Raw genomic sequence first — 27,212 nt, 5'->3', positions numbered from 1 at the left:
GTTTTATTCATACGGCCTATTGAATAGTTATTTAGGCATTCCGAGAAAATTCGGCCTTTCGTGATTCGGCTTTTTGTGATTCGGCCTTTCGTGATTCGACCATTCGTGAGTCGGCCTTTCGTGATTCGGACATTCACGATTCGGCCCTTTGTGTTTCGGCCATTCGGTAACAGCACGTTTTATGTCATCATTTTGATGTTTGGGTTGTTTTTTCGACGTTCTTTTTTGCATGTTGCTTTTTAAATGGCTTTATGTTGTTAAAGGTCATATTTTTTGTTTTTTTTTGCTGTTTTAACGTCTTTTTATCGTATTTTGTTCATTTTAGGTCAATTTTTCATGGTGTTTTTGTCATCTTTTTATCACCTTTTCATCGTTTTTTCGTCATCTTTGCGCAGTGTTTTTGCCGTTTCTTCGCTGTCTTTTCTTCGTCATTTTTACATTGCTTTTCTGTTGTGTTTAAAAGACTTATACATTCAAAAAATTTTAATTGTCACTTGAAAAAAGAACAGCTAATTACAGGGTTCAAAACTTTATTGCACCAGAAAACATATTAGGAACTGTCAAAATGTGCAAAAAATATTTCGTTTTCTGCTGCACTCGAACCTGTCGGAGAGCAAAAGCCTGAAAGTGAAGAATGTAATGCCCATCAAATTCAACGCATATAATGTAGTCTGCCGTCAAACTGATAAATGCAATTTTGAATTGATAGTATTTCAGCATTGACGTAAATTTTCCATTTTTAATTCACTACTGATTCGAATAAAACCTCTTTGCTATTCTGTTCGTTTCTTGCTTTTAGAATAACTTCATAAGAAACCTAAGCCACTTGACTTCGAATGGCCTTTGTTGGTTTAGAACCCACGTTCCATAGTGACATTATTATTTTGATGTTTTTCTAAACTTTCGTTATTTTTCTTAAAGATTTGTCTTTGGTTCTAAAATAGAATCCCAATACGACTAAATCTTCATCATTAGAATCAAGTCACTTTTCCTGTAGCATCTTTTAGAGATCTGTGAACAAGCCGAAGTCTGCACAGTCGTCAGGCATCCTTGCGACGTGGCCGGCCCACTGCAGTCTCTCAACTTTCACCAAGTACACGATGGGAATCTCTCCAAGTAGTGCCTGCAACTCATGGTTCATACGCCAATAATGGTCCTCAATACCTTTCGTTCTTGCTGAGGATCGTTCCTCTCGTTTCGATGCTCGCTCGCCCAATTACAACTTCAATAGCGATTTTGAATAACATGCAGGACAGCCCATCCCCTTGCCGCAACCCTCTGCGTGATTCTAAAGGGCTCGAGAGTGTTCCCGAAACGCGCTCATCACTCGCTCCAGGGCAGCTTTAATCAGCCGGGTCAGTTTGTTCGGAAATCCGTACTCATGCATTATCTGCCATACCTGTCCGCGCTCGACTATATCGTATGCTGTTCTGAAATCCGCAAGAGTATGAAGTGTGGGCACGTTGTGCTTCCAATATTTCTGAAGCATTTGTAGGAGAGTAAAAATTTGATCCATACCAGCACGGGCCCCCAAAAAGCCTGCCTGATACTGCCCTACGAATTTACTTGCTATTGGGGATAGACGACGTAACAAAATCAAATGTAGCTTCACTCAACTTTCGAAATCTCTAAAATTACCGACGGTCATTGTGCCAAATACGAATTTTAATTGTTTTTCATAGGTATAATATAAGCTTGCAGTTAAATTTCATTCGAGATATTTTTGATCCTATCCCAAGGTTGCAAAGGTTTTTCTCAGAGGCGCGTTTCTTTAAACTACACGCACGACAACTCGATAATGTCTGGGTGATTCCAATAAAATATTAAAAATTTAATTAGGAATGTGCTATATCTTCTGTATTTTATTACTTAATGGAGAGTTACTATAAGTGAAGAAGTGATTGAGAATGACATGTTAATAGGATGTTTTACCTTATCGGGCGGGGTCACTATTTCAAGTAACTCCGGAAAATCAATTAAAACTATTAAAATTTATTAAAACAAAACTGAAAAATATCTAATCAATCGCAAATTACGCTTACCCGTTGTCTGCCATTATTTCCAGAATCCGAATATCGTTCTGCTGGAAGGGCAGTGCCGAATTAATGAAACATTTCTCGGTTCATCGTCCTTTTTCCTTCGTCTGTTTATTGTCGGCTTACCGCCGTTGTGTCCTAGGCATACCGTGCTGTACGACTTAGCAAATTAACACACCGATTCGTCTCTGTTGATTATTTTTCGCAGCCGCACGAAAAAAAACAACAAAAACAATTACCTTATCGGTAGACCGTGTAGAGCCGTCGTCGCCCGACGGTCTGTGCGGGTGGGGTTCGGTTTTGTTTTGAGAGCATAGCCACCCCATGTACCACCACCCACCTTCTTTTGGGGTGGGGGCTGCTGCTGATACTGTAGGAAAAGCTTCCAGTGTTAACACGCACACTCGTGCACCGACGACGCCGTGCCGTGAGGCGTGAGCGGTACAATGCTGTGGTGAAAATGCGATCGAAAAGTGGCTCACTCGATCGATAAGGATGGACTGTGTATGCTGCTGCTGCTGCTGCTGTGCTTTCACGATAAAATGGTGTGCGTGTGGCGGCGGGCGAAATGGGTGGTTGTTGCATAAGTTGGAAGCTTTTACAGCTTGCGGGATCTATCCCATTCCCATGCCACGGGAAATGTAGTGTGCAAATGAAATGTTTAACAGTAAAATCTTTAAAAACTAAGCACAACTAAGCGAAAATTGTACGACTAATTCAAACAGAGACTAATATGAAGGATGCATGACGATGAACATTTTTCTTCTAGCGAATACTCGTTGTAATTTGTTTTTAAACGAAATACCTATAGCCACCTTTTGCATTCCTTATGTTTTGATGCTAGCACACGGTGCATTCCATTTCTCGGAAACCGCAAAGGTCACATCCCACGTTCTACAGTTCCGTTATCGTCAATTTGCGGTTCGGAAAATTTGTTATGGCAAAGAAATTATGAATCATAACTCAGATTTTTTATTTTTCCCCTTTCATCTGCAAGAAAAAAAAACCTTAGTATTAGAATCCTGGTAAAAATCAGTCTTTAAAATCAAACATAAGTACGTTCTGAGGTGAATCGCCACTAAATTTGTTTATCTTTTTATACTCAGGTGTACTATGCCAAAAAGAAACGAAGAGCTCAACAGACCCAGGGTGAGGATACGTCACATAAAAAAGAGCGAAAGCTATACAACGATGGTTACGACGACGAAAACCATGACTACATCATCAAAAATGGAGAGAAGTTTCTCGATCGCTATGAAATCGATTCGCTTATCGGTAAGTTGAACTGCCCGTCCAGAATCAAGAACGGTTTTAACAATGATCTATTTCGTTGTTGTTTCTTTCTTGCAGGTAAGGGTAGCTTCGGTCAGGTAGTAAAAGCGTACGATCACGAAGAAGAATGCCAGGTGGCGATTAAGATCATCAAGAACAAGAGACCCTTTTTAAGTCAAGCGCAAATCGAGGTGAACTTGCTAGAGATGATGAACCGAGCGGACGCGGAAAACAAGTACTACATCGGTACGTTTGTGAGATTTAGCGAGATGCTCCCATAATAACTTGCTTTTTTGTTTGTTTGATCTTACAGTTAAGCTGAAGCGACATTTCATGTGGCGAAATCATCTGTGTTTAGTATTCGAGCTGTTATCCTATAATTTATACGACTTACTGCGCAATACGAACTTCCGCGGTGTTTCACTGAATCTGACGCGAAAGTTTGCCCAGCAATTGTGTACGGCGTTGTTATTTTTAAGTTCACAAGGTAAGACGGATGGGCGTAACAGCTGATAATGTCGGCTTAACTTTTTTTCTGTTTATTTTCAGAATTAAATATCATACACTGTGATTTAAAACCAGAAAATATATTATTATGTAACCCTAAGCGGTCAGCAATTAAGATAGTAGATTTTGGCAGTTCGTGTCAACTAGGACAAAGGGTAAGTTAACAGATTGATTGGCTGAACCCCAACAAATACTTAACACCGATTTGTTCCAACATCCAGATATATCAATACATACAATCACGTTTCTACCGCTCGCCCGAGGTACTACTAGGCATACCGTATGACTTAGCAATAGACATGTGGTCGCTCGGATGCATACTGGTGGAAATGCACACTGGTGAGCCGCTGTTTTCCGGTTCGAATGAAGCAGACCAAATAAACAAGATCGTTGAGGTGCTCGGTATGCCGCCGAAACACATCCTTGACCAGGCGCACAAAACTCGCAAATTCTTCGAGAAGCACCCGGACGGTAGCTACGTACTGCGAAAGACGCAAAACCAGCGTAAGTACAAGGCACCCGGCTCGCGCAAGCTGCACGACATCCTGGGGGTGGAAACGGGTGGCCCCGGCGGCCGGAGGCACGGTGAGCCGGGTCACAGCGTGTCCGACTACCTGAAGTTCAAGGATCTTATACTGAGGATGCTGGATTATGACCCAAAAACCCGCTGTACACCGTATTATGCCTTGCAACATAACTTCTTCAAGCGAACGTCGGACGAGAGCACCAACACGGCGAACACGATCAGCTCACTCAGCACAAGTCCGTCGGTTAGCACACAGGATCCCAGTAATCACGGTACGTAACCGGATTGTATGTTACATGTTACGAACACAGACATTTTTTGCTTTGTTTTAATATCACACTATTGTATTCTAATCACCATCATGAATAGTTTTCCACTAACGTTACCGGGTGGTGGATTGACACGCTTTTAACCTTTAACATAACTTTTAACCAACAAATGTTGCGGAACCATTACTCAATGAAATGTTGTAATTTAGTTTCGAACCAGCTCCATTCGAAAATTATTCAGTATAATAAAGCAATTCCAGGTGAAATCAGGTAAACGGTTCAACATTACTCTCTCCAATTGCAGTGAAACTTTCAACATGTCTTCAGTGAAGGATATCCTTTATTTTTCAGCGTCTAATTAGTCATTACAACTCAAAACCAATTTAGAAAAAGGAGCTTATGTTTTCACATATTTAATTTTAATTAAGCCATGACCTATTTTGGCAATTTTCTTATTAGAAATACACTTGAAACTGTGATATTTCTATGTACCTACCTGTAATCATGTTTGTCTACTGATAACTGCCACTCCACTCAACAATACCTTCTTCATGTTCTTCTTGAGCCACATAACACAATGAAAGTGAATTGAAATTGTTCATGGATTTCTTATTGGCCAAATCGTATAAAATATAAAAATTAGCATTTTTTATCGGATGTTTGTGTTCGCTAGATGAACTTTCTTCTAGTATTACACAACTTCATGGTCCGTCACCAGTCTTCAATAAACGAAACCGTCCTAACGATGCTCCGACTGCTGTACTTCGGATACACTACCAGAACGTTTGTGGATTTCAGACTACAAATAATCGGGCTTATGCCGTGTTCAGAAAAATTCTCGACATTCTACTGCAAAGCATAGAAGATGAATTTGCTCTCTCCTTATCGGATGTTACCTTCTCTGAAAAGTGAGGAATATTTTTGTGGAAGGCTTTGCTGCTTTGTTTTGCTTCCCAATGAGCGAGCCTTAATTTTGTTTGATCTTTCTTTTTCTGTGGAGCACTATAGCACTACAGAATTTCATGAAATTTCGCATACGCCATAATGGTCAATTGAGCTGTGAAAAATGAATGATTTTCTTCGCTGAAGATATGTTGAAAGTTTCATCCAAATTCGACAGAGTCATGGCACATATTTATTTTTTGGCAGATTTCACCTGGAAATAGATGTTCAGAAGAAAGTAAATTCGGTTTTCTCAGATGCTATTTTCTTGACGAAATAGGTAAAGTTTATTTTAGATTGCTCCAGATTTTGTAAAAAGTATTGGCTGTTCAGTTCGACTTCACAAATTATTAAAATTATCATTCATCGGTATTTTTTTATAAACACTGACGATAAAATGTAAATATTGTAACTGGTTTTTCTTTAGATTATTAACGTTAAGATGCATTAAAGCATAACATCAAAACTAACATATTGCTATTGCCACTGTCATTTAATAACCCGCATATATAGCAGATGACCGCCGATGACTCGAGTCAAGTGACAGAGAATCTCACCATCATCATCCTCCTCTTCATCAGCAGTCGCAGCAGCATCAACCACATCGTAGCAGTAATAACAATAATAATATTAATAATAATAATAATTCTAATACTAACAGCGGTAACAATAACACTAATAACAGTAGGCAACAACAGGAACAGTAAAATGTCTTCAACAGAGACGACACGTATGTAGCATGGAAAGGGCCTGTAAGAAACTAAGAAAATGGAAAACAACAACAGGCTGACTCTGTAGTTTACTCTAGTCTAACCCCTGTGCCAGAGAACGGGAAGATGCAGGTTCAAGAGTCTGTTGAATTAGCGTTATATGGTGCTGAGGTACTGCGCTTGTACTGTAGTAAACAATGTCTTCGATAAAGGTGAAAATTTAAAAAAAAACAATTTTCGCAATATGTACTACAATACGAGCGTATGATGGACGACGCGTGCTGGCTGAAATCGAAGTGACAGGTTGACAGGATGATTGCAAGCCAAATACCTAACAAGTCAAAACAAAATTTATAGAACAGAATCGGTAGTTTACAGATGAAAATGGATAAAAGAAAAGTAAGATACTGCTAAATTGATACCTTTGACACAAAAAAAACCAAATGAATAACTCCCTTGAAATTTCTACCTATTTTGGCATACTAATCCTAAACAAATAAAGCAAAAGAATCAACTGAAAAAAATTTCAAATAAACCAAAACGCAAACAAGCGATAATTACAATACGGTGACAGTTTTTAGAGGCAAAAAAAAAACAAAAACCCACGAAAACGGCAAAAAGCAAATAGCAAAAACAAAATTTTGAACTAATAATACAAAGCAAACACAGTACATAACTCCAGGAAAAAAAAGAGCAGACAAAAAATATATACCGTAGAAAAACAAACCAAAACCGAGTACCAGAAAGCAGCAAAACTGTAAATCGAAGTAGAAACAAAACTGTTAAAAAATTACTTGATGGTAACACAGCATAGTTGGAAGGGAAGTTTGGCAGAAATGTGCGTGAGTGTGGTAGCGTTATACGTATCCCGGTAGGTCAAGCCAAGCTTGTACCACCTAGATAGAGTTTCGTTGTGTGAGCAATGTCAGCAATTGATGGAATTAAATGAAAATAGGTGTGTTGAGGGTCCTGGTCACTATATGGCTGGTGGTGGTTGGCATTTAGCAAGCGGATAAAATCGCGTTAGCTAGATGACCTGAGCTAGGACTCCCCGACAGGCGAGACTGGAATGGCACCGAACGAGTATTATTAGGAAAATAATAATCAGTAAGCGATAGCAATCCGTAACCGGAACCGATACAGAATGTAGATTATAATTCAACTTGATTAGCAGATGGCGCGAGGGAAAGCTAGAGAAACTTTTTGTATAGTGTTGACTGCCGAAACGAATTGTGTATTCTTCTGGCCAGTTTCGTCTAACGAAGCGAACGCAGCACCGAAGGTTATTATCATTAGTATTATTGTCGTTACGAACCCGTGAGACAACCGAACAGGCGACAGCCGCACAGCGCTACATATGGATTTCTCTTCTGCACAAACATCACGACTCATCCAACACTAACCAAAAACCAAACAAAAAACCGATTTGCCAAAAACAAAATGAACTGTGTTCCAATAGATTATTTTAGGTAACTAATGCCTTTCGTCCTACTACTACATACTTCAGGTTGTTGCTAATAGTTTTTGCATGAGTATTGTACATTTCATTGTGCAACTATTGCTTTTTAAGCTTCTTCATTTAGTTGCTTTTTGTAATGCTTTTTAAATTTTTCTTTATTTTTTTATTAAATAGAATTGTTTCCAATATTGGTGTTATCGAAATTATAGCTTTACACTTGTATAAAAGTAGATTTCTAAGATTAAGGTATTTAACGATTGTTGTTGTGTTATAATTTTCACAGCACTTACTATTGGGTGTCATTCGAACATTTTTACCTGCTACATTTTGCTTGCTGGATTCTACATCACCATCATTAGTTATAAGATTATGGTCATCCCTTTAAAATCATTATTAGGCGGTAAATCCTATGGTATTCCCCGTTTTTATCTACTACACTACAAGCTTGCTACCACTTATTGAGGAGGTGATGGGTTGGTATGGCTATGGGCGACGCAAACCGGATCTCCTTGGGGGTTTTGAGCTACTGAAGTCTGCGATCTATTAGTGCTCCACAATTACAAAGCAAATATTCCGAGGTTTCACTCTCGGCTAACACAAATGCCAATTTTGTACAAAACTGAGATTTCAAAGGGGATGTTAGTTCGCACAATGTCCTGTAATGAGTCCGAGAAGCATGCTGCGATCTCTCTTATTCAGAAATGGAAAAAATCGCTTCTAGCGATCAAGATCATAGGAGCGATCAGAATCAGATTCATTGACATCACTACTTGTAAGCGACAAAAGGCCCAGACACAATGCATATGGATTTTACTACGTTGCGGAAATTCGACAGAAATCCCATGGAAAAACTGTCAAATTGCCGCAACGCAGTATAAGTTTATAAGTTTTATAAAGTCCTCTGCATTCTGTTTAATGTCACGTCGTGGGGACCTTTGGGAACCTCTTACGGCACAATCAAGGTCCAGGATGGACATAGAATGAACGAAATGAGTATAGTACTTCCGAAGTTGATTTTGTGACCAAGAGGTCCTCTTTTTTTAAGTACCTAGTCCGTTCTGGTATCCTTTTACGAGAGGCTTATTCAGTCTTGACACGATTGGGATGCTTTCAATGCTTTCACAAAAATGTACATAAGACTTTCGTTTTGATCGTCTTAGCTCTTTGCTGTATTCGGTTGGGGTTCTCTTGTACATATTGAGACTAATCAGAAGTAGTCTTAACTCAATTTCTGCACTGTTTTGCAAAGCCATTGGAGCATTTTAGTCCACCAGGAACAGTGCAAGTAACTCATTTATGCGGGCAATTACCATTGTATGCTGAGATTAAGTGAAACTTCGTCCGTTGTGTATGTTTTTTAGAAGTTACTGGACTACATAAGGTTAGATCCAAGACTTTTTGTCTAATTGTGTCTATATATGTTGGTTCATTGGCCAAACTGTAGAGACACCAACACAGGAGGAGATCAAGAAGGCAAGAAGCTGCAAAATTGTAACGCTGCTGGGAAGGATGGAATCCTGGGCGAACTTCTAAAAGAGGGGAGCGAGCGGCTGAACGAAGCAACGCACCGGATCATTGTCAGGATCTGGCAGGAAGAACATATGCCGAAGGAGTGGTTGGATGGCCTCATTCGCCCTATTTTTAAAAAAGGGACATCGACTTGAGTGTAAAAACTATTGAGCCATTATATTAGGTGCTTTCCCGTTTCCTGTTCTGTAGACTGAAACCGTTAGCGAAGTCCTTCGTCGGCGAGTGCCAAACTGGTTTACGTAAGGGTTTCTGCACAACGGATCAGATGTTTACCCTGTGTTAGTTACTAGACAAGTTCCGGGAGTACAACTTACAGACTCATCATTTGTTTCTGGATTTTAAGACGGCGTACGATTCAATCATACGAAGTGAGCTGTGGCAGATAATGCTAGAATATGGTTTTCTGACGAAACTAATTACGCTAATGCGTGCGACGCTGGCGGCGAGCTGTATCCAGTATACAATTATGCAAGTATACAATCACTATCGTAGTAGACTGTGGCAAGCTGCGGTGGGCTGGGCACGTGACCAGAATGCCTGACGAAAGAGTAGCCAAAATTATTTTCAGTAGAGAACCATGAAGAGGCCGAAGGAACAGTCTTCCGTAGAAATTATCTGTTTATTCCTATTTTGATTCATTCCTTTTCCTAGCACTCTTGTACTGACCGGCCTCTGCTCTAGTACTATCCATTAGTTGAGTCGAAATGGGCGATGGCGAGTAAGGACGGTTCACATTTATTCTATGGGCAGACCGATAATAATATTTCTGCTTAAACTTTATCCACCGTATGCTGCTGCCGCTAAAATGTTTTCCGTGAAATGGTTTTCCGCTAAACAAACACGCGTCTTTTATGTGTTTTCGACAAACCCATGCCTCGGAGAAAATCTCTTGAAACTTTTTGACAATGTGAATAGGAATTTTTATGTCGTATATATTTTGTTTGATATCGAATACTTGGTAGGAAGTTTGTAACTTCTTAGTTCATGAAATTTACTCGGGAAAATGATTCCTCTAGTAAATGGTTTGGCAAAAAGGGTTCATTCGGGGGAATATTTTTCGAGAAAATGACTTTCGGAGAAATATATTTTCTTCTATATAATGTGGGCCTCGCAGAAATGGTTTTCAAGGAATTATTGTAGAATCCTTCCAGATGTATGCAGATAATCTGTCTTATTTTAATGTTTTGCTTAGTTTTTTTGCATTTTATCGAACAAGTTATAAAAGTTTCGATGCAGGTGTATATTTTGGGTACCGGAAATAAACAATTAGTTGTTTTGATCAAGAATATTTTTCAATTTACTTAAATTTTAGGTTATAGGTGCTTTTACCACGTATTGCATACTGTCTCATTGTTCACTTCCAATAGTTGTAAACTAATATTATAATGTTATAAGCATGCGCTTGTCATTAGCCTTGATCAATACCGCTTGGTTTTCGAGGACGAACAGTTAACATAATTTATTTTTAAACCCCATTCATTTCATATGTTATGGCATGTTCGATCGTATTTTGCTTTCTCGTTTCTATAATGTTTTGTCTATTTCACTAAACCTACCATGAACTACTCATTGAAACGTGTTCTCCCTTCGTAGGTCTATCATCGTTACAACACCAAGCTCAGTCAGCGCACCAGCAACCGCAACAGCAACAATCACAACAACAGCAGCAACAGCAACAACAGCAGCAGCAACAGCAACAACAACCACAACAGCTGCACCATCAACCGACAGCGGTGCAGGCGCAATCCGCAAGCATGCTTATACTTTCGCAAGCGGCGGCGGCCGTCGGTCTGGGTGGAAATGCCGGATCCGGGGGCGGCGTTACCGTAACTGCCGTCAACAGCTTGAACAGCACCAACAACAGTGGCAGCAGTAACAACCTTAGTAACAACAACCCACTGGCTATGGAATGTGATCCACCGGTAGGGACAGTCCATTCTGTTCTTTCAAACTCCGCCAATCCGAACCATTATCACCGCAGCCGATATATTCAGCATCAACAGCAAAACCATCAACAGCAGCAACAGCAACAGCAACAACAGCAGCAGCAGCACCAGTTGCTTGGTCATAAGAGTTACGCCCCTGCTTCACTGCCAATCGATTTGGGGGGCATGACGCATGTTGGTCAAGCGATTGATTCCTCTGCCGCGGCATTGATGTCTGGCAGCTTCATTAGTCATCCGTCAGCTGTGGTTGGCGGTACCAGTAGCAGTAGCAGTAGTGCCGGCAACGGCAACGGAAGTAGTAGGAGTTTATTATCTCATAGCGCGAACTATGCGCCGTTCTCAATGAACGACGCAGCCTTGCTAATGAGTCACACCGGCGGTCTGGGCGCAGGCCATGGTGGCGTTCTAGGATTGGTCCCGGTAGTCGGAGTGGGTCCTATCTGTAACAGCGGGATAGCCGGCCCGAATTCACTGATTGGCAGCGTTAGTGGTGGTGTTGGACCTATTGGAAGCGTAGGCGTTGGTGGCGGTAGCGGTGGTGGTAGCAGCAGCAGTAGTAGTGCTAGCTCGAAGGGTCTAGGGCGTGCCGCTGCGGCAGCAGCCGTTGCTGCCGCGGCTTCCAGCGAGCGGGACGAATCGCCCATGGTTGGCGTTTGTGTTCAGCCTAGTCCGGTCATAATCCACTGACGAATGTGGTTAGGTGGGGAAAGCAGCGGTGAGGGAGCAGGAGGATGAAGTGTTTGGAGCGTTTGGAATGCCGAGGTGCAAACTATGCTGCATGCATCCTGGGCGAATGAGTGTGTGGGAAGCAAAAAGAGAGCGCGTGCTAGTGAATGGAAAATTGACAGGCGGCTTAATATTTTGTATACTATTGTAGAAAATCTGTTTTCTCAGTCTTCTGATGCTTTGTGGTGCTGAACGTTTTTATATGTTCACGATAGTGGCAAAAAATGCAAACTTCGGTTGGTTGGTCCTTCGATAAGGATCTCGAGATTTCAGAAACAACGCGGGACGTGAAAAATTCGTAGATTCGAACTTCTATCTAATTTTTGAATGTAAAATGTTAGGTACATGTACAGAAGAAAAGTACATGCTCGTATTAAAATCAATTATGTTAATATGCATTTCGAAATAGTGCAATAAAATGCAACATTAAGCTCAGTCGTGTTTGAAGGAAAACATAACTTAACTTCTGTTCGTTTGTATTAATGGGCCTTGGGTTGAAGTGTTTCTAATAGTGTTTTTAATTTAATGCTGGCAGGTTTAGTGTGTGATCGATGGTATACTACTTTCGTAGAAAAAGAGTAATAAAAGCTTCCGGAGTTGCTTACCAGCAGAGCCGTAGCGTGACATTATGGCACCCTTGGCGAAGATCCGATTTGACACCCTCTCGTTTCCTAATTCAGTGTTCTTTCAGGGTTTATCAATTGTCCATTAACAACAGTTGGTCGACTGAAGTTTTTGGAGCGTCTTAGTAGAATACGAAACCTAAAAATAAAAAATAAGAAAACTTATCCAATTTAATTCTACTATGTGTATTTTATTCAATGACAGATACGTATTTCGCCTACGACTTGCAGGCTTTCTCGAAAACAGACACTGAGGAAGCCTGCAAGTAGGCGAAATACGTATCTGTCATTGAATAAAATACACATAGTAGAATTAAATTGGATAAGTTTTCTTATTTTTTATTTTTAGAACAGTTGGTCGCGAAGTTTGTCGACCAATAACGCAAAAGACCAAATTCTGTAGGAATGTAGCGTCACGACTTTGTTTTTTTCTTTGCAAACTGTTTCAAAATATTTCAGAAAAGGCCCCCAGAGAAATCGAATGTGCATCCGAAACAAAAATCATCTTGTGAAAAGAGATAACAGCTCGATTAGCTCGATTTGTCCATAATTCTGTTCGATGGTGCTGCTGTCGGTGGTATGGCAAAGAAATTAGTTTTGAGCTAAAAAAATCCTACATCTTATGTTGATTTGACTCCGGGCGGCAAACAGAGTTTTTCTGGGTCTCGAACAAACCTCGAATGAGACTGCTTCTGGAGAATTTTCGTTTCTTTTACAGATCAACTCGTTTAACCAAAGATATACCTTTGCCCGGATGATGTCCTTCCTTACAGTCAGTCCAGTTGGCTTCGAGGTACGAAGCTGCAAGCTACCAAATGTTTCTCAGGACAGGTTTTGAAACTTTTTTTTAGTACTTTTCAAATTGTTGGATGGTTTCTGTTGGAAGACATGTTTCTTAAGATGTCCCAATAGATGAACTATACTGGCCGCAGTGATGAGTCCACACAGGAAAAAAAAAGATGTGCATTCGTTAGTGCCCAAAATCCTTCAATTGGTCGAATTTGTGAATAATCGCCCAGATACATGTGTGTCCTTTGTGGCCCTAGCAAGGATTCATAGTTGAATGTCATGTATATTTCATCGTACATTATGCACTTCGAATTCCCAGTAAACATCATATCGTTCAGCTTTCGCACTCAGGGCCTGATCAATTCTTCTTGTTTTGGGTTTGGAATGAATTTTTAACTCTTGAAGCAATGATTCTTTACTACTGCTATATAAGACTATAATCTTTCAAATATAAAGTAATGCAGTGAAATAAGTCACAGACAATTTCATGGCGTACCACTTGTTTTGCAACAATGGGATTCAATTGCCACTCAACTCTATTGTTGCAGTTCCTGCTTATCATTTGTTCATTTCTATTCCCTATCAAATAGGCTGTTGCAATATGTAGTCGCTGAAGACCAAATTATGGCGCCTAATTAAGATATGCCACCGAAAAATGAAGTTTGCATTATTTGGCTAGCGGCAGCAGGAAACGATTGGCACCACGCCTGTAGTTCTTTTTCTCTATAGTTTTAATTTTTAAATAACTACCACCTTGTTGCTTTGTTTTGGAGACCAGAATCAGTTAGTCAGTTTGTATAGTTTTGTTTTTGTACAACCAACCTAGAGGAGACCAAGGCTATTATGAATACTAACGTGATTAATTGATAACGCACGAAGGAGGATAGTGTATAGCTTGAACGAACGTATAGTGCACATTTTATGGTTAGGAAATCGAAACTAGGTCAAGCATATATCCGGTATAAGTAGGAACGGCTTATATCCAATTACTACGAAATATGAAGAACTCATACTGACTGATTGTGGTGAAAAACTCTCATCACGTTTCCTCTTCACTGTCATTCTGTTTATGTTAATCAACGACGCTTTTATTTTTCCACGAATCAAAACCTAGGTAAACTTCGTCGATCCGTGCTGAGTTCGGACAGAGTAACCACATTCTACTACCATTAAAAAAAGAATAAACTGCATTACACCAATCACACCCGTACCGTTATGCAGTGTGCATATACGTATGTGTAAATTAAACATTTTATATCGACACTGTGCATAGTTTCATGTGACGACGAAAAATCTCTTTAGTAAATATATCAGGAAACAACAAACGCTACAACAAAAAGTACGCAAACCACTATAGCGAACATTGCTGAGAGAGTATAGAAAGACACCAACACATCAAAGCAAAATACGCCAATAATAATTCGTTATTTTCTCGGTTATACACGGAAAACGGAAACTACAAACGAACACAAACAAAAAACACGTTTATTTAAGGACAAATCCGGGGATACTCCGAAGCAGAGGGGCAACAATGTGAGCAGAATATTAGAAAAAGAATGGTCAGACCAACAATTTAATTTATTGAATTTTTATTTAAAACTAATCTAAAGCTGAGGACGGAGAAGGCATGGAACTGGACAATGTTTCCCTGTACATAGTAACTGATAGTACTAATAAAAATGACTAGTGGAATGAGAAAAAAACTGAAAACAATACGTTTATGCAAGATTAAACGTAAGCAAAAGGTAAAGAACAAAACACTGAAGTGGTGAGAAATTAGATCAATAACTAATGGAAAGAAGTAAATGAATTAAATTAATACCTAAACAGTAGCGAATAAGATAAGTAAATAAAAACCAACAACTAAGTAAGGAAAATTGATAAGTAATAAAGAAAGAAAAAGTGCTACCAGCAAACAAAACAGTGAATTAGTGAAAACAAAGCATCGTAAAAAGAAAATCCCTTCGAGAGGTGTACAGCGCAGTGTGCGGGCTGTATTAACTTGTATTAAGTTCTCTAGAGTTGTACCATACTCTGGCAAAAGAAGCTAAGAAAATAATCAGGTTAGCCAAGTCGAGCCAAACAAACAAAAAATCGAAAACTCATCGGGTTTTGTTTCCAGTGATTAATCTGCTAACTGAAATACACACAAACACGTTACACATATACACACATACATACACACGCAGTAAAGAGTCTGATATCTCATCTCCTCCCGTCGGAACGTTTGCCGGTGAATCAGCGGTGCCGCCCGATAGGAGAAGATTTTAACAAAAAAACCGACTGGATTAGGAAACAAATGTTATATACATACTAATCATGCTACCAAAACAGAACCCAGAAAAAGAAACACACCACATAAATACTGTCCATAGAAGGCAACCGGCACGTTTCCTAAAAGTGCAGAGATATGCCTTTATGGTACACTACATTAAGCAGCAAAGAACTGAATCGAATTTCATTAATTTCTTTTTCACGAACAAATACACACACTCACACAAACACACTCTCAATTTTACAGACAAGCGACTAATAGTGACGAGAAGGGAGCTGTCTCCTTATGGAACAAATTAAACAGAAGGAAGCAAACTCTATTCTTTAATTATTATATCGAAATACAAATAAAGAACAAAAAAAAACAATGAGTAATGTAAACTTAAATTATTATATTTATACACCTAAGACGGAGACAAAGAAGCCGAACGAAAAGAACCGAACGTAAAAAAACCGCTGGAAGCCAAACAGCAGAGAGGGGATCCGAGTGAAGAAAATTGAAAATCAATGATATGGCAGAACAAAAAAAAAGATAAAAGACATTTGTATAAAAAGCTATCATAAAATCCAAAAAATAAATCTCATACAATTAGATAAACAACACTGAGTAGCAAAATTCAGAAACAAAATGGCATATTGTTGATTTGGAGCTGACCGACGACGGCTGATAGGACGGCTGGTGGTGGTCTGTGTGCGAGATCACGACGGCTAAATAAGAGTGCTGTAACCGAAAAGTAGCAATAAGCAGTAACGAGATGGGCAACTGGATGAGATGCGGACGGGAACGGTGTGCGTGTGTGTGAAAGTGCGGTCCCGAAAAAAAAACCCACTCGGGGTCGGGTTTGTGTGAGCGAGCGAGACCCAATCGAAACGCGCTGAAATCGCGAGTTCATAAAAGAATGAAACAGAAAAAAAACAGAATAAATTGTAGATTGGAAATCATTGAAGAGCAAAGCGGCGAATGAAAATTGACGCAAAATAATACAAAAAAAAAACTAATTGACAAAAAACTAATTGAGAAAACAAAAAAATAAGTAAAAATCACAAAACTGAGACGAGAAAAGTGTATTAAAAGTAAACGAATGCGAGTAAGTAACAATTAAAAAAACTGATGTGTGATAAATTCCCTGGTAGAAACTGCCAAAGAAACTGTCCATCGTGTCGTGTGTTTTTATTGTGATTTATTTTTTATCGAGTTAAGCATAATTTTCTAATTGATTTCACTAGATTTTTTGTGTTATATAATTGATAAATCTGGCATATGAAAAAAATAGTAGATGACAGAAAACGAGTTCAATACGTCAATTTGTGGATGCTGCAACTTTGTTGTCATAAATATTTATAAATATCTGTCCTTTTTTGCGGAAAGATCGGCCGGGGCGGAAGTGAAGGAGTTGGAGAAGGGTCCGTGGCTATTTTATTCGAATAGTAAAGTGAACTACCCCTTTCTAGTTCCAATGCAATGCTCTCTATCAGATCAACCTACTTTCACTGTATACCGTTGGGTGCTTGTTACATCTGAATAACATAATTTATTATTGTAGTCAGGCATTATTTTTCATTACTTTTAAAGCGATAATTTACAACAGATGAAGAAAGTGGTAGTAGTTAAAAGATAATTGTGAGTTTGTGAAAATGGTAAAGAGCAATGGTTCAGGTACACTGCCTTGGGGTACGCCAGATACAAATTACAAAACCACAATAGCAACGGAATTCACCACAACCCAAGCGGTGGCCTCCGTCAGATATGAGGTAAGGTATGACTCGAGATTATGATTAACAGACTTGTGAATTGGAGCAATGGAGATTGTTTTCCAAGCATATTTTTCAACGCATATTATCATGTGAGCCTTCCAGTTCCAGTAGTATTCTAAACAAGCATATCCTTGCATGTTTGAATCTGGTCTGGAAAAGGCTGTAACAGTCAATAGGGTCGCACCAATAGTCCCGCTGCTGTCCTGTACTCTAACAGAATAGAAACATAAGTCAAGTACCAAAAGTCATCATGACCTTAATCGCGATGAAACTAATTTTGACCATTGCATTCGATCTTTTCCACAGCTTTCGAAACGTGCATTGCAGCACGATGGCTCATCATAGACCATGCGATTGCCTGTTCTTTTGCAGTGCGGTTTACTTTCCGGACTTCAATACGAACCACTTCACTTCAATACTTCAATACGGTTCCATTGAAACTACGGTTGAATTAACTGCATGATATTTAAAAAAAAAACACATAAAGGTGTCCCAGGCAGTGGTAAAAAAGTCACTGGTATTACAATTTATTTCAACATGGCAGTTCCGTGCAGTTGCAATTTTGTAACATTTTATCGTCAACACAACTTAAAGAAACTTAACAAAAAACGGACACGGAAAATGTTGATTTTTAGGACGAAAGCGAGCTGGTGAGGAAAAAGTAAAGCAAACCATACCATAAGCATGTCTTTTAAGAGAAGACCCTTATTTATCGACAGACTTCGCAGCTTATTATTATTTAATTCACTAAATAAACTCTGAAATTATTCACAACCGTTCAAATGGTATTCTGGCAAAATAACCAGAATAAATTAAGACCCTTTGAAACACTAAGTACTGAAAATAAACTTGGCTTCTTCAAAATGCAATCTAACACAACTTTCACGTGTGGGAGTAGACTCTGAACTGACTGTCCGTTTATTGCACAAGTATGCTTTCCGCGATCAGAGATGCCAGAAGTGAAGACATGTCTGAGAGAGACGCCAGCTCAGTGACTGATTGATAGTTCTTGTTATCTACTCCTTTTTTTTGATGCAGAAAATTAAAGTGGTACCATTTAAAACAAGTCAGCATGCTCTGGTTTGTGAGGAGTTTGCTATAAATCCCTTCTCTGTTTTATTCAATCAAGCTAGCCCGGTTTACAGTGGCAGTTTTTACCCGGTTCGCGTTGATGAAACATGAAACGTAAGCGTATGGAACATGAGTTGCAGGCACTACTTGGAGGAATCTCTCCATCGTACACCTGGCGAAAGTTGGGAAACTACGGTGGGCCGGCCACGTCGCAAGGATGCCAGACGACTGTGCAGTAAAATCCATTATCTTCAAGAACCCCACCGGCACCACGAATAGAGGGGCTGAACGTGTTAGATGGCTTGGCCAGATTGAAGCCGACTTGCGTGTGTCGAGACGCTCAACGAATTGGCGACGAGTAACCCAGGATCGAGTATAGTGGAGAGGATGTCTTGATACGACAAAGACCACCCCGGCTCTCTGCTGGTAGAAGCAAGAAGTTATTTTTAACTGATTAAAATAGATGATCTTTGATTAATCCATTCCTTGCCATATCTGTAGCTACGAGAAACTGTTTCTGACAGATTTTCAGGCAGAGATGGCTGCAATAATGGAATGCACAAACATCTGTCTCAAAAGGAAATACGGATATGCTAATGTTTGCTTCTTCTCGGACACGCATAGTGCAAGGGCTGTGACTTTGGAGCCCTTAAACAATTCAGTATTTCTCAAAAATTATTTGGAATGGTATTTTCTTATTACGGCAACTATACCAGATAAACTCAGTAAATTTTCGCTGGATTCCTGGTCTTTGCGATATTGGGGGAAATGAACTAATGTGGTTTTACCTCTCCGTTCACTGCACTGGTTCAGATCCATTCTGTGGAATTTCTGACTATGTGCTGAACGAAAGCAATGGGAGTGGCGACAAATCTTGGCCAACAATGGCTTAACCGCTTAACCAATCAAGAAAATGTAATGCCAAGTATTAACGTTATTGCTTTATTAAATACTGAGCACTAATAAGACGCATCCTACCGACTGCGCCAACTGTAGAGTCGTGTCGTAATCCATTTGGTTCTCCCCAAGCGAGGTGCTGCTATTCACGGTGGTAGTTCCGTTACTAATCCCCGACCGTGGAAACGCATATCTTCTCCATGTCTCTTGCTTACTAATACCAATGAGATAATATAAGACTTCGTAGTATAAGCGTGAACACAGGGTCGAATCTATTTGCACTCAACCCTACAGGCAGTATCTCAAAAATGGTTTACTAGAGTCAAAGTTTGTGGGCAAAGTATAAGCAGATCTGGTCTGCGTCGCTGGCCTTATAAACCAGTTGTCATATGTTCGAATCTCGACTGGGAGAGGCTGTTAGAGTCAATAGGATCGTAGCAACTGGCCCTGCAGTTATCCTGCACTCTAACAGCTGGCTGCGAAGTCTGTCGAATAAAAACAGAAGGTCAAGTTTCGATAACGGAATGTAGCATCTAGGCTTTGTTTTGCTATCCATGGTTGGCACCTGTTTCGTCATATAGCTACCAGCCTATCATTCCCTCAATAAATAAAGTGTAAAGAAAAATAAAGCAAGACATAAGCAGTGAAAGACCTTGAGATAAAACCGTCGATGTTCCTTCCTGATCTTCCAATATGAACTTCCAGATGGCGATCGGACAGGGACCACGAAGCAGATCATCTTCAAAATACTGACACGACTGGTAGCCCTTACAGCCATGAGACCTGGGCTACACTTGCGGAGGGATAGCGTACCCTTGGGGTCTTTGAGCGGAATGTGCTGCGCGATAGTGTAAATGGGACGGTACGTGGATACAGCGAACAAACCATAAGTTGCACCAGTTGCGGCGAAAATTACCTGTCGTGCATATCACCAAAATCGACTGGCTGCGGTGGCTACATATCCTAAGGATATCCAATGACAACCCAGTGTAAATTGTTCTCGATAACGCTTTGACAGGTATATGGTAAAAAGTTACCAGCTATGAACCGTCTTGGATGGAGACGATTTCTGTGTACAGAGCGCAAGCCGGTGGAACATTTGCCTGATTAAGAAGTAAAATTTCAATAATACGAAATTGAATTACGTTAATATTACATATAGTTACCCTCCCAACGAACGAAATGTCATATAAGTTAAACCTAGTGGATTTATTATAGGAAGGGATCCTAATGTTGAAAGGAGATTACTTCGGAATGCGGGCAAGTGCTTTCGTTTGCTCAACCCTGTTAGGCTCTTCGAAAACATTACTGTAAAATTCATTCTATATTCATACACTCAAGTCTTTTTTTACACGGTTTGTTTTTTTCGATTACTCGAAAACGGTGCAGCTAAGGAACTATTTACAATCTACGCGAGGAATGTCGAGCTACTCCCAAATGTATTGAGAAATAAATGAATGGTCTCTAAGTTACCCCGTTCTTAATACTCAAAAAACTAACCCGTGTAAAAAAAGTACTTGAGTGTATTTCAATTTACTACAGCAAGCCAGCCCACATAGACTGCCAAGCCCTTGAAATGATTATGGCTTTTACATACATAGAGGAACATAAAAAATAACGATATTGACAATCTAACAGTCCGATTTATTCAAAAAAAGATCCACATTGTTTCCAACACTTAAGAAAGGCAAACAAGCGCTTCGCGTATAATCACATGTCAAGTATATCATCGAGCCACTGTTGAATAGCTTCCTTTGTCTCCTCCTTGGCAGTGCTGGAATTGTTTTCAACCGCAGATTTAGTCTGTTCGGCCTTAGTCGCCTTTGGCGAGTTAATTTCGTTATCTTTTTTCATCTCATCCTGGCCGACATCTGCTGTAGCTTCCAACGGTATCGAAGTGTAGCTCCCCGTTACGTGGGGATTACTCCGTAACTCCGGAGGTAATGCCATCGGTCCAATCAAGCAAGGAACTGGCTGTTGCGGTGGTGGCGACGGTGTCGACACGGGAGCATCATTTTTTGAGGAAAGGTTCAACGGCAATGCGTTGCTTTTCGCAGGGCTTTTTACTGGAGGTGTTTTTCCCGAATAGGACATCTTTTTGCTGGACTCTAGCTTTGCGCACAAATTCTGGTATTTTTTAGTTTCAAGTTCGGCTTTTAATTTCATAGAAATAATTTCAGAATCCACGAATATTTCGGTGTGATATTCGTTTCTTTCGTGAAACGGTATCGTAGCGAGGCTAGCGTTCAAGTGTTTTGTATCAATTTTAAAACGATTTCCCGTACTTATGGGAGATTCGGATGCTTCCTTCAACCAGTGCTTTTCGGTACTGAGAAAGAAATGGCCACTGATAGAGTGTGGCAATCGAAGTAATTCCTCAAAGTCTGCAGCCCTAGCTTGATCGTCCTCCGACTCTGACTCAGAGGATATTTCTCGGTGGACGGACCAATTTGACTCGATTGGACGCTTTGAGTAGCGGTCGTCATATATGACGAGTGGTTCCGACGTACTGACCGTACTCTTGGTACTTTTTTGAGGTGCTTCGCTTGCTTTTACTGGCGGTCGTTTTTTGTGGCACTTGTCCTGCCGACGCTTGGCCTACAATTAAAAGGTTTGGGTTCCAAATTAATAACAGAATTGGGAAGGAAATTCTACTGGAATGACTCACCTTTGCGGTACTTTTATCCATCTGTGTTGGCAATGACTAACTCTTTTTTTTTTATTAAACTACAAAACACTTAAAACAATGATCTTATTTTGTTTTGCTTCTGGATGCTGCTCTCCGTGCTTCTATAGGGATGGAAACGCGAACGCGACCGTGTTGACTGACAGTATCACACGTATCGATATTTACATTTGCGACAAAAAAATGTAAACAACCAACAAGTAACCTACAAAGTATATTTGTTAAAGGTAATTTTTGGTGAGTACTTTAAGATATTTTCCATATTTGTTGGAATTATTAAAGAATATAAATACGGTATACACTGCTAAATTACAGTAAAACATAAGGCCCTCATACACGTATGAATATGTTGACTGAGCATGTTGGTGAATTAATTCATCAAAGATCCAACATGCTCGACTGAATGTGAACGACACAAACACACACGCAGTGAACCGGGTGAACCGGGTGAACCCATCAGCTAACGGTGGAAGAGGTGGAAGATGTTGGAATGTTCGTATGTCGATCTTTGATTTTTATCGTCTCTTCCGTAATTTTATATTATAGTTTCGCTCAGATTTCAAAATCGATACACTGACACGTAAAGTTATCTATCCAGCTTTTTACGAGCCATAATGGCGGACGTGTTCGTAATATTTGGACAGCATTTTTGACATTTCCCTAATACATCTCACGTTTTCTTTCCGCGCGTTCACGGTAAAACTAAAGGAATGTACGGAAAGAAAATGTGCGATGTATAGGGAAATGTCAAAAATGCTGTTGAAATATTACGAACACGTCCGCCATTATGGCTCGTAAAAAGCTGGATAGCTAGCTGGTGGTTAGCGAGTAGACACGATGATAAGCGAGTTTACAACCAATTCGCCAACTCGCTTGCTACACGGAGAATAAAAATGTAGTTTCAACTATATTAATGGTTGTTTTACGCACAAACAAAAATTTCGTTTTGTTTCAAACTGAAATGTATGATTGAAATGAAAATATTTATTGTTACTTCAATGTCAACTTCAAATTTGAAAATACTTTACTTTTAATTCAAAACTGTTATTTACTTGATTCAAACAGAATCTCGTTTGGAAACAACAATATTTTCAGGTTGTTATAAAAATATTTTATTGAGGCTTAAAACAACAATCATTTTGTTTGAAACAAACTGGAGCTTTTTCGCTCCGTGTACCAGCTAGCAACTCGCCTAGTGTAATTTATAATTTATAATAAACTAAATATGTATAATTATGATATTTCGGTTATGAAACTGTGTTATTTGAAGGAATCGGTTATTTTCATTATTTTCAGTGTTTTACTCAATCTATTTTTCTCAAGATTTTTCTCACAACTTTTCAAATATCCAACGATATGGCAACATTGGCCAACTCTCATAGTTGTCAAAAATATGATTTTGACGTTTCGATTTGCATTTGCTTCATTGTGTAGTCTGTGTAGTAATTCTTGGATTTTTATTTCGCAAGTTTTGTAAAGATAAGCGAGTAAAACCGCATTTTTCACACTTTCCTATTGTTAAAGCTTTTCTTGTTAAAGCTTTCATTCGTTCAGTTATCGTTAAAACTGGTTCCCCGTCTCGCGTTGCAGAATGTCCAATCTATCCGGTTGTTACACGTGTCTCAATTGTAGCGTTCGCTTCCAGAATGCGGAAATGCAGCGGGAGCACTACAAAACGGACTGGCATCGGTACAATTTAAAGCGCAAGATAGCGGAGCTTCCTCCGGTTAGTGTAGAGGAATTCGAAAAACGGATTAACCAGCAGAAGAGTGCCGACGCGGCGGCTCTCGAAGACCAAGCCCTTTACTGTAAAGCCTGCAAAAAGCTGTTCAAATCGAAGAATGCTCACGATAATCACCTGGACAGTCGTAAACATAAGGATAATTTGAAGGAGTTTCTAACTCAGAACGCTGATTCAGGATTAAATCAACAAGCGGATGTTTCGGAGAAGTCCACCAGAGTAACAGCTGGAGATGACCACCAGCAAATGGATGCAGATGTCGAAGAAGTCGATTCAGATCAGTGGGACGAAGATTGGGACAATCCGATTGAGAACAATGATTGTTTGTTTTGCCAGCATCATAGTGAGGATTTGATTAAGAACATCAAGCACATGGGAATTGTACATTCCTTTTTCATACCCGATGCTGAATATTGCATTGATGTGGAAGGTTTGCTGACGTATTTGGCGGAGAAAATCTGCCGAGATTTTATTTGTACTTGGTGCAACGAAAAAGGACGAACCTTCTACTCGTTGGACGCCGTTAGGAATCACATGGTAGAGAAGGGCCATTGTAAGATGCTGCACGAAGGGGCAGCTTTAGCGGAGTATGTGGACTTTTATGATTATAGTACTAGTTATCCGGATCATGTAAGTTTTATAAGCTGTTTCATTTATTCTATTTTAACCGATATTCGACTTGTAGAACGAACAAATGGATGTTGACGAAGAGCTAGAGCCGCCACAGACGCTCGATGGCGACGATTTTCAAATGGTACTTCCATCCGGCGCGGTCATCGGACACCGTTCACTGCTCCGGTACTACAAGCAGCGCATCAACCCGAGCCGAGCCGTGGTGGTGAAAAAATCCAGCCAAAAGTTGCACAAAGTACTGGCTGAGTATCGGGCTCTCGGCTGGACCTCGACTCAGCAGGAAGCCGCGGCTCGTAATGCACGCGATATGCACGTCATGAAACGACAGCAAGCCAAACTTATTCAGCAAATCGGCGTGAAGGCGAACAAATTGCAGAAACACTTCCGGGTGCAGTGCAACTTCTAAATGGTCACTTCAACGATACTTATGGTCAATGTTAGGGGAAATATCATATTATGCCAATAAAGTTCTGAACCATTGAAAGCATTGTTACTTCTTCCGGCATTTCGATCTTACTATGTTCGTACTAGGTACAGATGTAAATTCTCTTATTTTTTAATGTAAACTAATGCAGTGTTAGCCGATATATAATTTTGACGAAATAAAAGTAATAATTTTTCCTTTAAACATGTTTTATTAATATTCGATGGCTAATGCGAGCGGTCAATTTTTACTTCCGGTGCAATAAGAAGGTCGGTTGCTGGGGCGACATATCGGATGTCGCTGTGTCTTTCCAATCCTTCAGCGCACTTGCTACGTCGGACAGATTGTGTTTCAATTCTTCAGGCCAGCTGGGGTTGTACTTGAAAATATCGTCCGTTATGGTAGTCAGATACTCGATAACATCGTTGAAAACTTCACCTCGGGAGCGTATTTGAGCGGACTGTGAATTCGAGGAAAAAATCAATGCTCTATCCGAATCACTGTATTCTGCCGCAAAAAGTGGAGATTATCGACAAATCCGTATCATACTTACACCTAGCTGCAAGCAAACCACAAGCAGTGTGATTGTAACAAGGCATATTGAAATTTTGGCCTTCATCGTCCTGTGTTTGGTACTGACTGCAACTGTCGCTGGTTAACTTGTTTTATAAATTTTACTGAAGTGTGCGAGGAGAGAATCTCTTATACCTTTATAAGTGATCAGAAAAGTGCCTTGGTACGTTCTGTTGATAAATATTAATTTTAGTGGCAGCTTTTTAACATTCTGCAGCTGTTAATTAGATTAGATGGGAGATTAAATCAATGCATAAAAAATAAACTCCACATGCAAAGAAGGTCGTAAAAAGTCATGGTTCAGAGTTCTTTGATGAACAAAAGTTAAAATCGAACCAGTGTTTCTAATGGTGACTATCTTGTGTTGTATCAGAAACTTATCTCCATTGTACTCTGTTCTGGGCTACAGCGTCTCGTCCCATGCACGTCGTCTTCAACCTGGTCGTGGACGAGCCATCTGACCTCTTCCCGACTTTAGCCAGGTGTACTATAAGAATATCTCCAAGCAATACCTGCATCTCGTGGCTTAGGCGCCTGTACCACTCTCCGATTTCCGTTCGTATTCCGCCAAAAACAGTTCGCAAAACCTTTCGTTCAAATACGGCAAGTGCACGTATGTCCTCCGTAAGCAAAGTTACTGTCTCAAGTCCGCAGAGGACTACCGGTCTGATTAGCGTTTTGTCCATCGTCGGCCTTGTGCGGCGGCCTATGCTCCTTTATCGAAACGTCTTGCGAAGGGAAAAGTAGGCTCGATTTCCAGCTTGAATGCGTTGTTGGATCTTCTTACTCGTATTATTGTCGGCGGTGACCAGAAATCCCAAATATACGAATTCATCAACCACTTCCAGCTCATCGCCGTCAATAGTCACTGTCCGTGGGAGGCAAACGTTGCTATCTCGGGAGCCTCTTCCTACCATATATTTGGTTTTCAACGCATTAATTTGTAACCCTATCTTCCTAGCCTCCGTTTTTAGTCTGGCGTATATTACCTCCGCCGTCCCACGGTTTCTAGTAATGATGTCGAGGTCGTCTGTAAAGGCTAGGAGTTGGCTACTCTTACTGAATATCGTTCCCCTCGTTTCAATGCCCGCTCGCCGGATCACACCTTCAATAGCGATATTGAACAACATACAGGACAGTCCATCCCCTTGCCGTAACCCTCTGCGCGATTCGAAAGGGCTTGAGAGTGTCCCCGAAACGCGCACGTAGCACATCACTCGTTCCAGAGTAGCTTTGATCAGCCGCGTCAGTTTGTCCGGAAAACCGTACTCGTGCATTATCTGCCATAGCTGTTCGCGTTCAACGATATCGTATGCTGCTCTGAAATCTACGAAAATATGATGCGTGGGCACGTTGTACTCTCGACATTTCTGAAGGATTTGTCGGAGAGTAAAAATTTGATCCGTAGTAGCACGGGCCTCCATAAATCCCGCCTGATACTGCCCTACGAATTCTCTTGCTATTGGGGATAGACGACGCAACAGAATCTGGGAGAGCACCTTGTAGGCGGCGTTGACCAGCGTAATGCCGCGGTAGTTACAGCAGTCTAGCCGGTCGCCCTTTTTGTAGATGGGACAGACTACGCCTTCCATCCACTGGTCCGGTAGTTTCTCTTCTTCCCAAACCCTTGAAATCAGCCAGTGAAGTGCCGTTACTAGCGGTTCTTGGCCATTTTTGAAGAGTTCTGATCTGTTCTGAAGCAATCTGATTGGTCCATCTAAAAAGACCGGTTCAGATTAACCGTTATCAACCGTCAACAAGAACGGAACGGCAAGAAATTATGACGTGAAATCTGTATCAGCCTTATAGTTTACTCTAAATAT

General features: G+C 40.3%; 3 protein-coding genes across 7 annotated transcripts in view; 2 read left to right on the top strand and 1 right to left on the bottom strand.

Moving 5' to 3' along the window:
* LOC128744091 (dual specificity tyrosine-phosphorylation-regulated kinase 1B) overlaps positions 1-12,789 on the top strand; it is a 105,767-nt gene extending 92,978 nt beyond the window's left edge. For all 5 annotated transcript variants that reach the window (XM_053840867.1, XM_053840868.1, XM_053840869.1 and 2 more), the window contains 6 exons: positions 3,143-3,311; positions 3,387-3,554; positions 3,622-3,795; positions 3,858-3,970; positions 4,037-4,613; positions 10,845-12,789. In XM_053840867.1, the coding sequence (XP_053696842.1) occupies positions 3,143-3,311; positions 3,387-3,554; positions 3,622-3,795; positions 3,858-3,970; positions 4,037-4,613; positions 10,845-11,884 (2,241 nt within the window). In that variant the 3' untranslated portion in view covers positions 11,885-12,789. The remainder of the gene's footprint in view (positions 1-3,142; positions 3,312-3,386; positions 3,555-3,621; positions 3,796-3,857; positions 3,971-4,036; positions 4,614-10,844) is intronic.
* Positions 12,790-20,975: 8,186 nt separating this feature from the next.
* Positions 20,976-22,125, bottom strand: LOC128743597 (uncharacterized). Its single transcript, XM_053840201.1, has 2 exons — positions 22,001-22,125; positions 20,976-21,930 (listed from the first exon to the last, which is right to left on the bottom strand). Exons 1-2 carry the CDS (start codon positions 22,019-22,021, stop codon positions 21,043-21,045), a joined length of 909 nt encoding a protein of 302 aa, XP_053696176.1. The 5' UTR covers positions 22,022-22,125; the 3' UTR covers positions 20,976-21,042.
* A 1,351-nt stretch (positions 22,126-23,476) lies between these two features.
* On the top strand, positions 23,477-24,987 carry LOC128742729 (cytoplasmic 60S subunit biogenesis factor ZNF622). The gene is made up of 2 exons (XM_053839176.1): positions 23,477-24,389; positions 24,445-24,987. The coding sequence occupies exons 1-2, from the start codon at positions 23,610-23,612 to the stop codon at positions 24,796-24,798; spliced, it is 1,134 nt and encodes a 377-aa protein (XP_053695151.1). The 5' UTR covers positions 23,477-23,609; the 3' UTR covers positions 24,799-24,987.
* The last annotated feature ends 2,225 nt before the right edge of the window (positions 24,988-27,212 follow it).

Source organism: Sabethes cyaneus, chromosome 3 (assembly GCF_943734655.1).
Source record: "Sabethes cyaneus chromosome 3, idSabCyanKW18_F2, whole genome shotgun sequence".
NCBI classification, from domain to species: domain Eukaryota; kingdom Metazoa; phylum Arthropoda; class Insecta; order Diptera; family Culicidae; genus Sabethes; species Sabethes cyaneus.
This window is presented reverse-complemented; position numbering and strand designations above follow the sequence as displayed.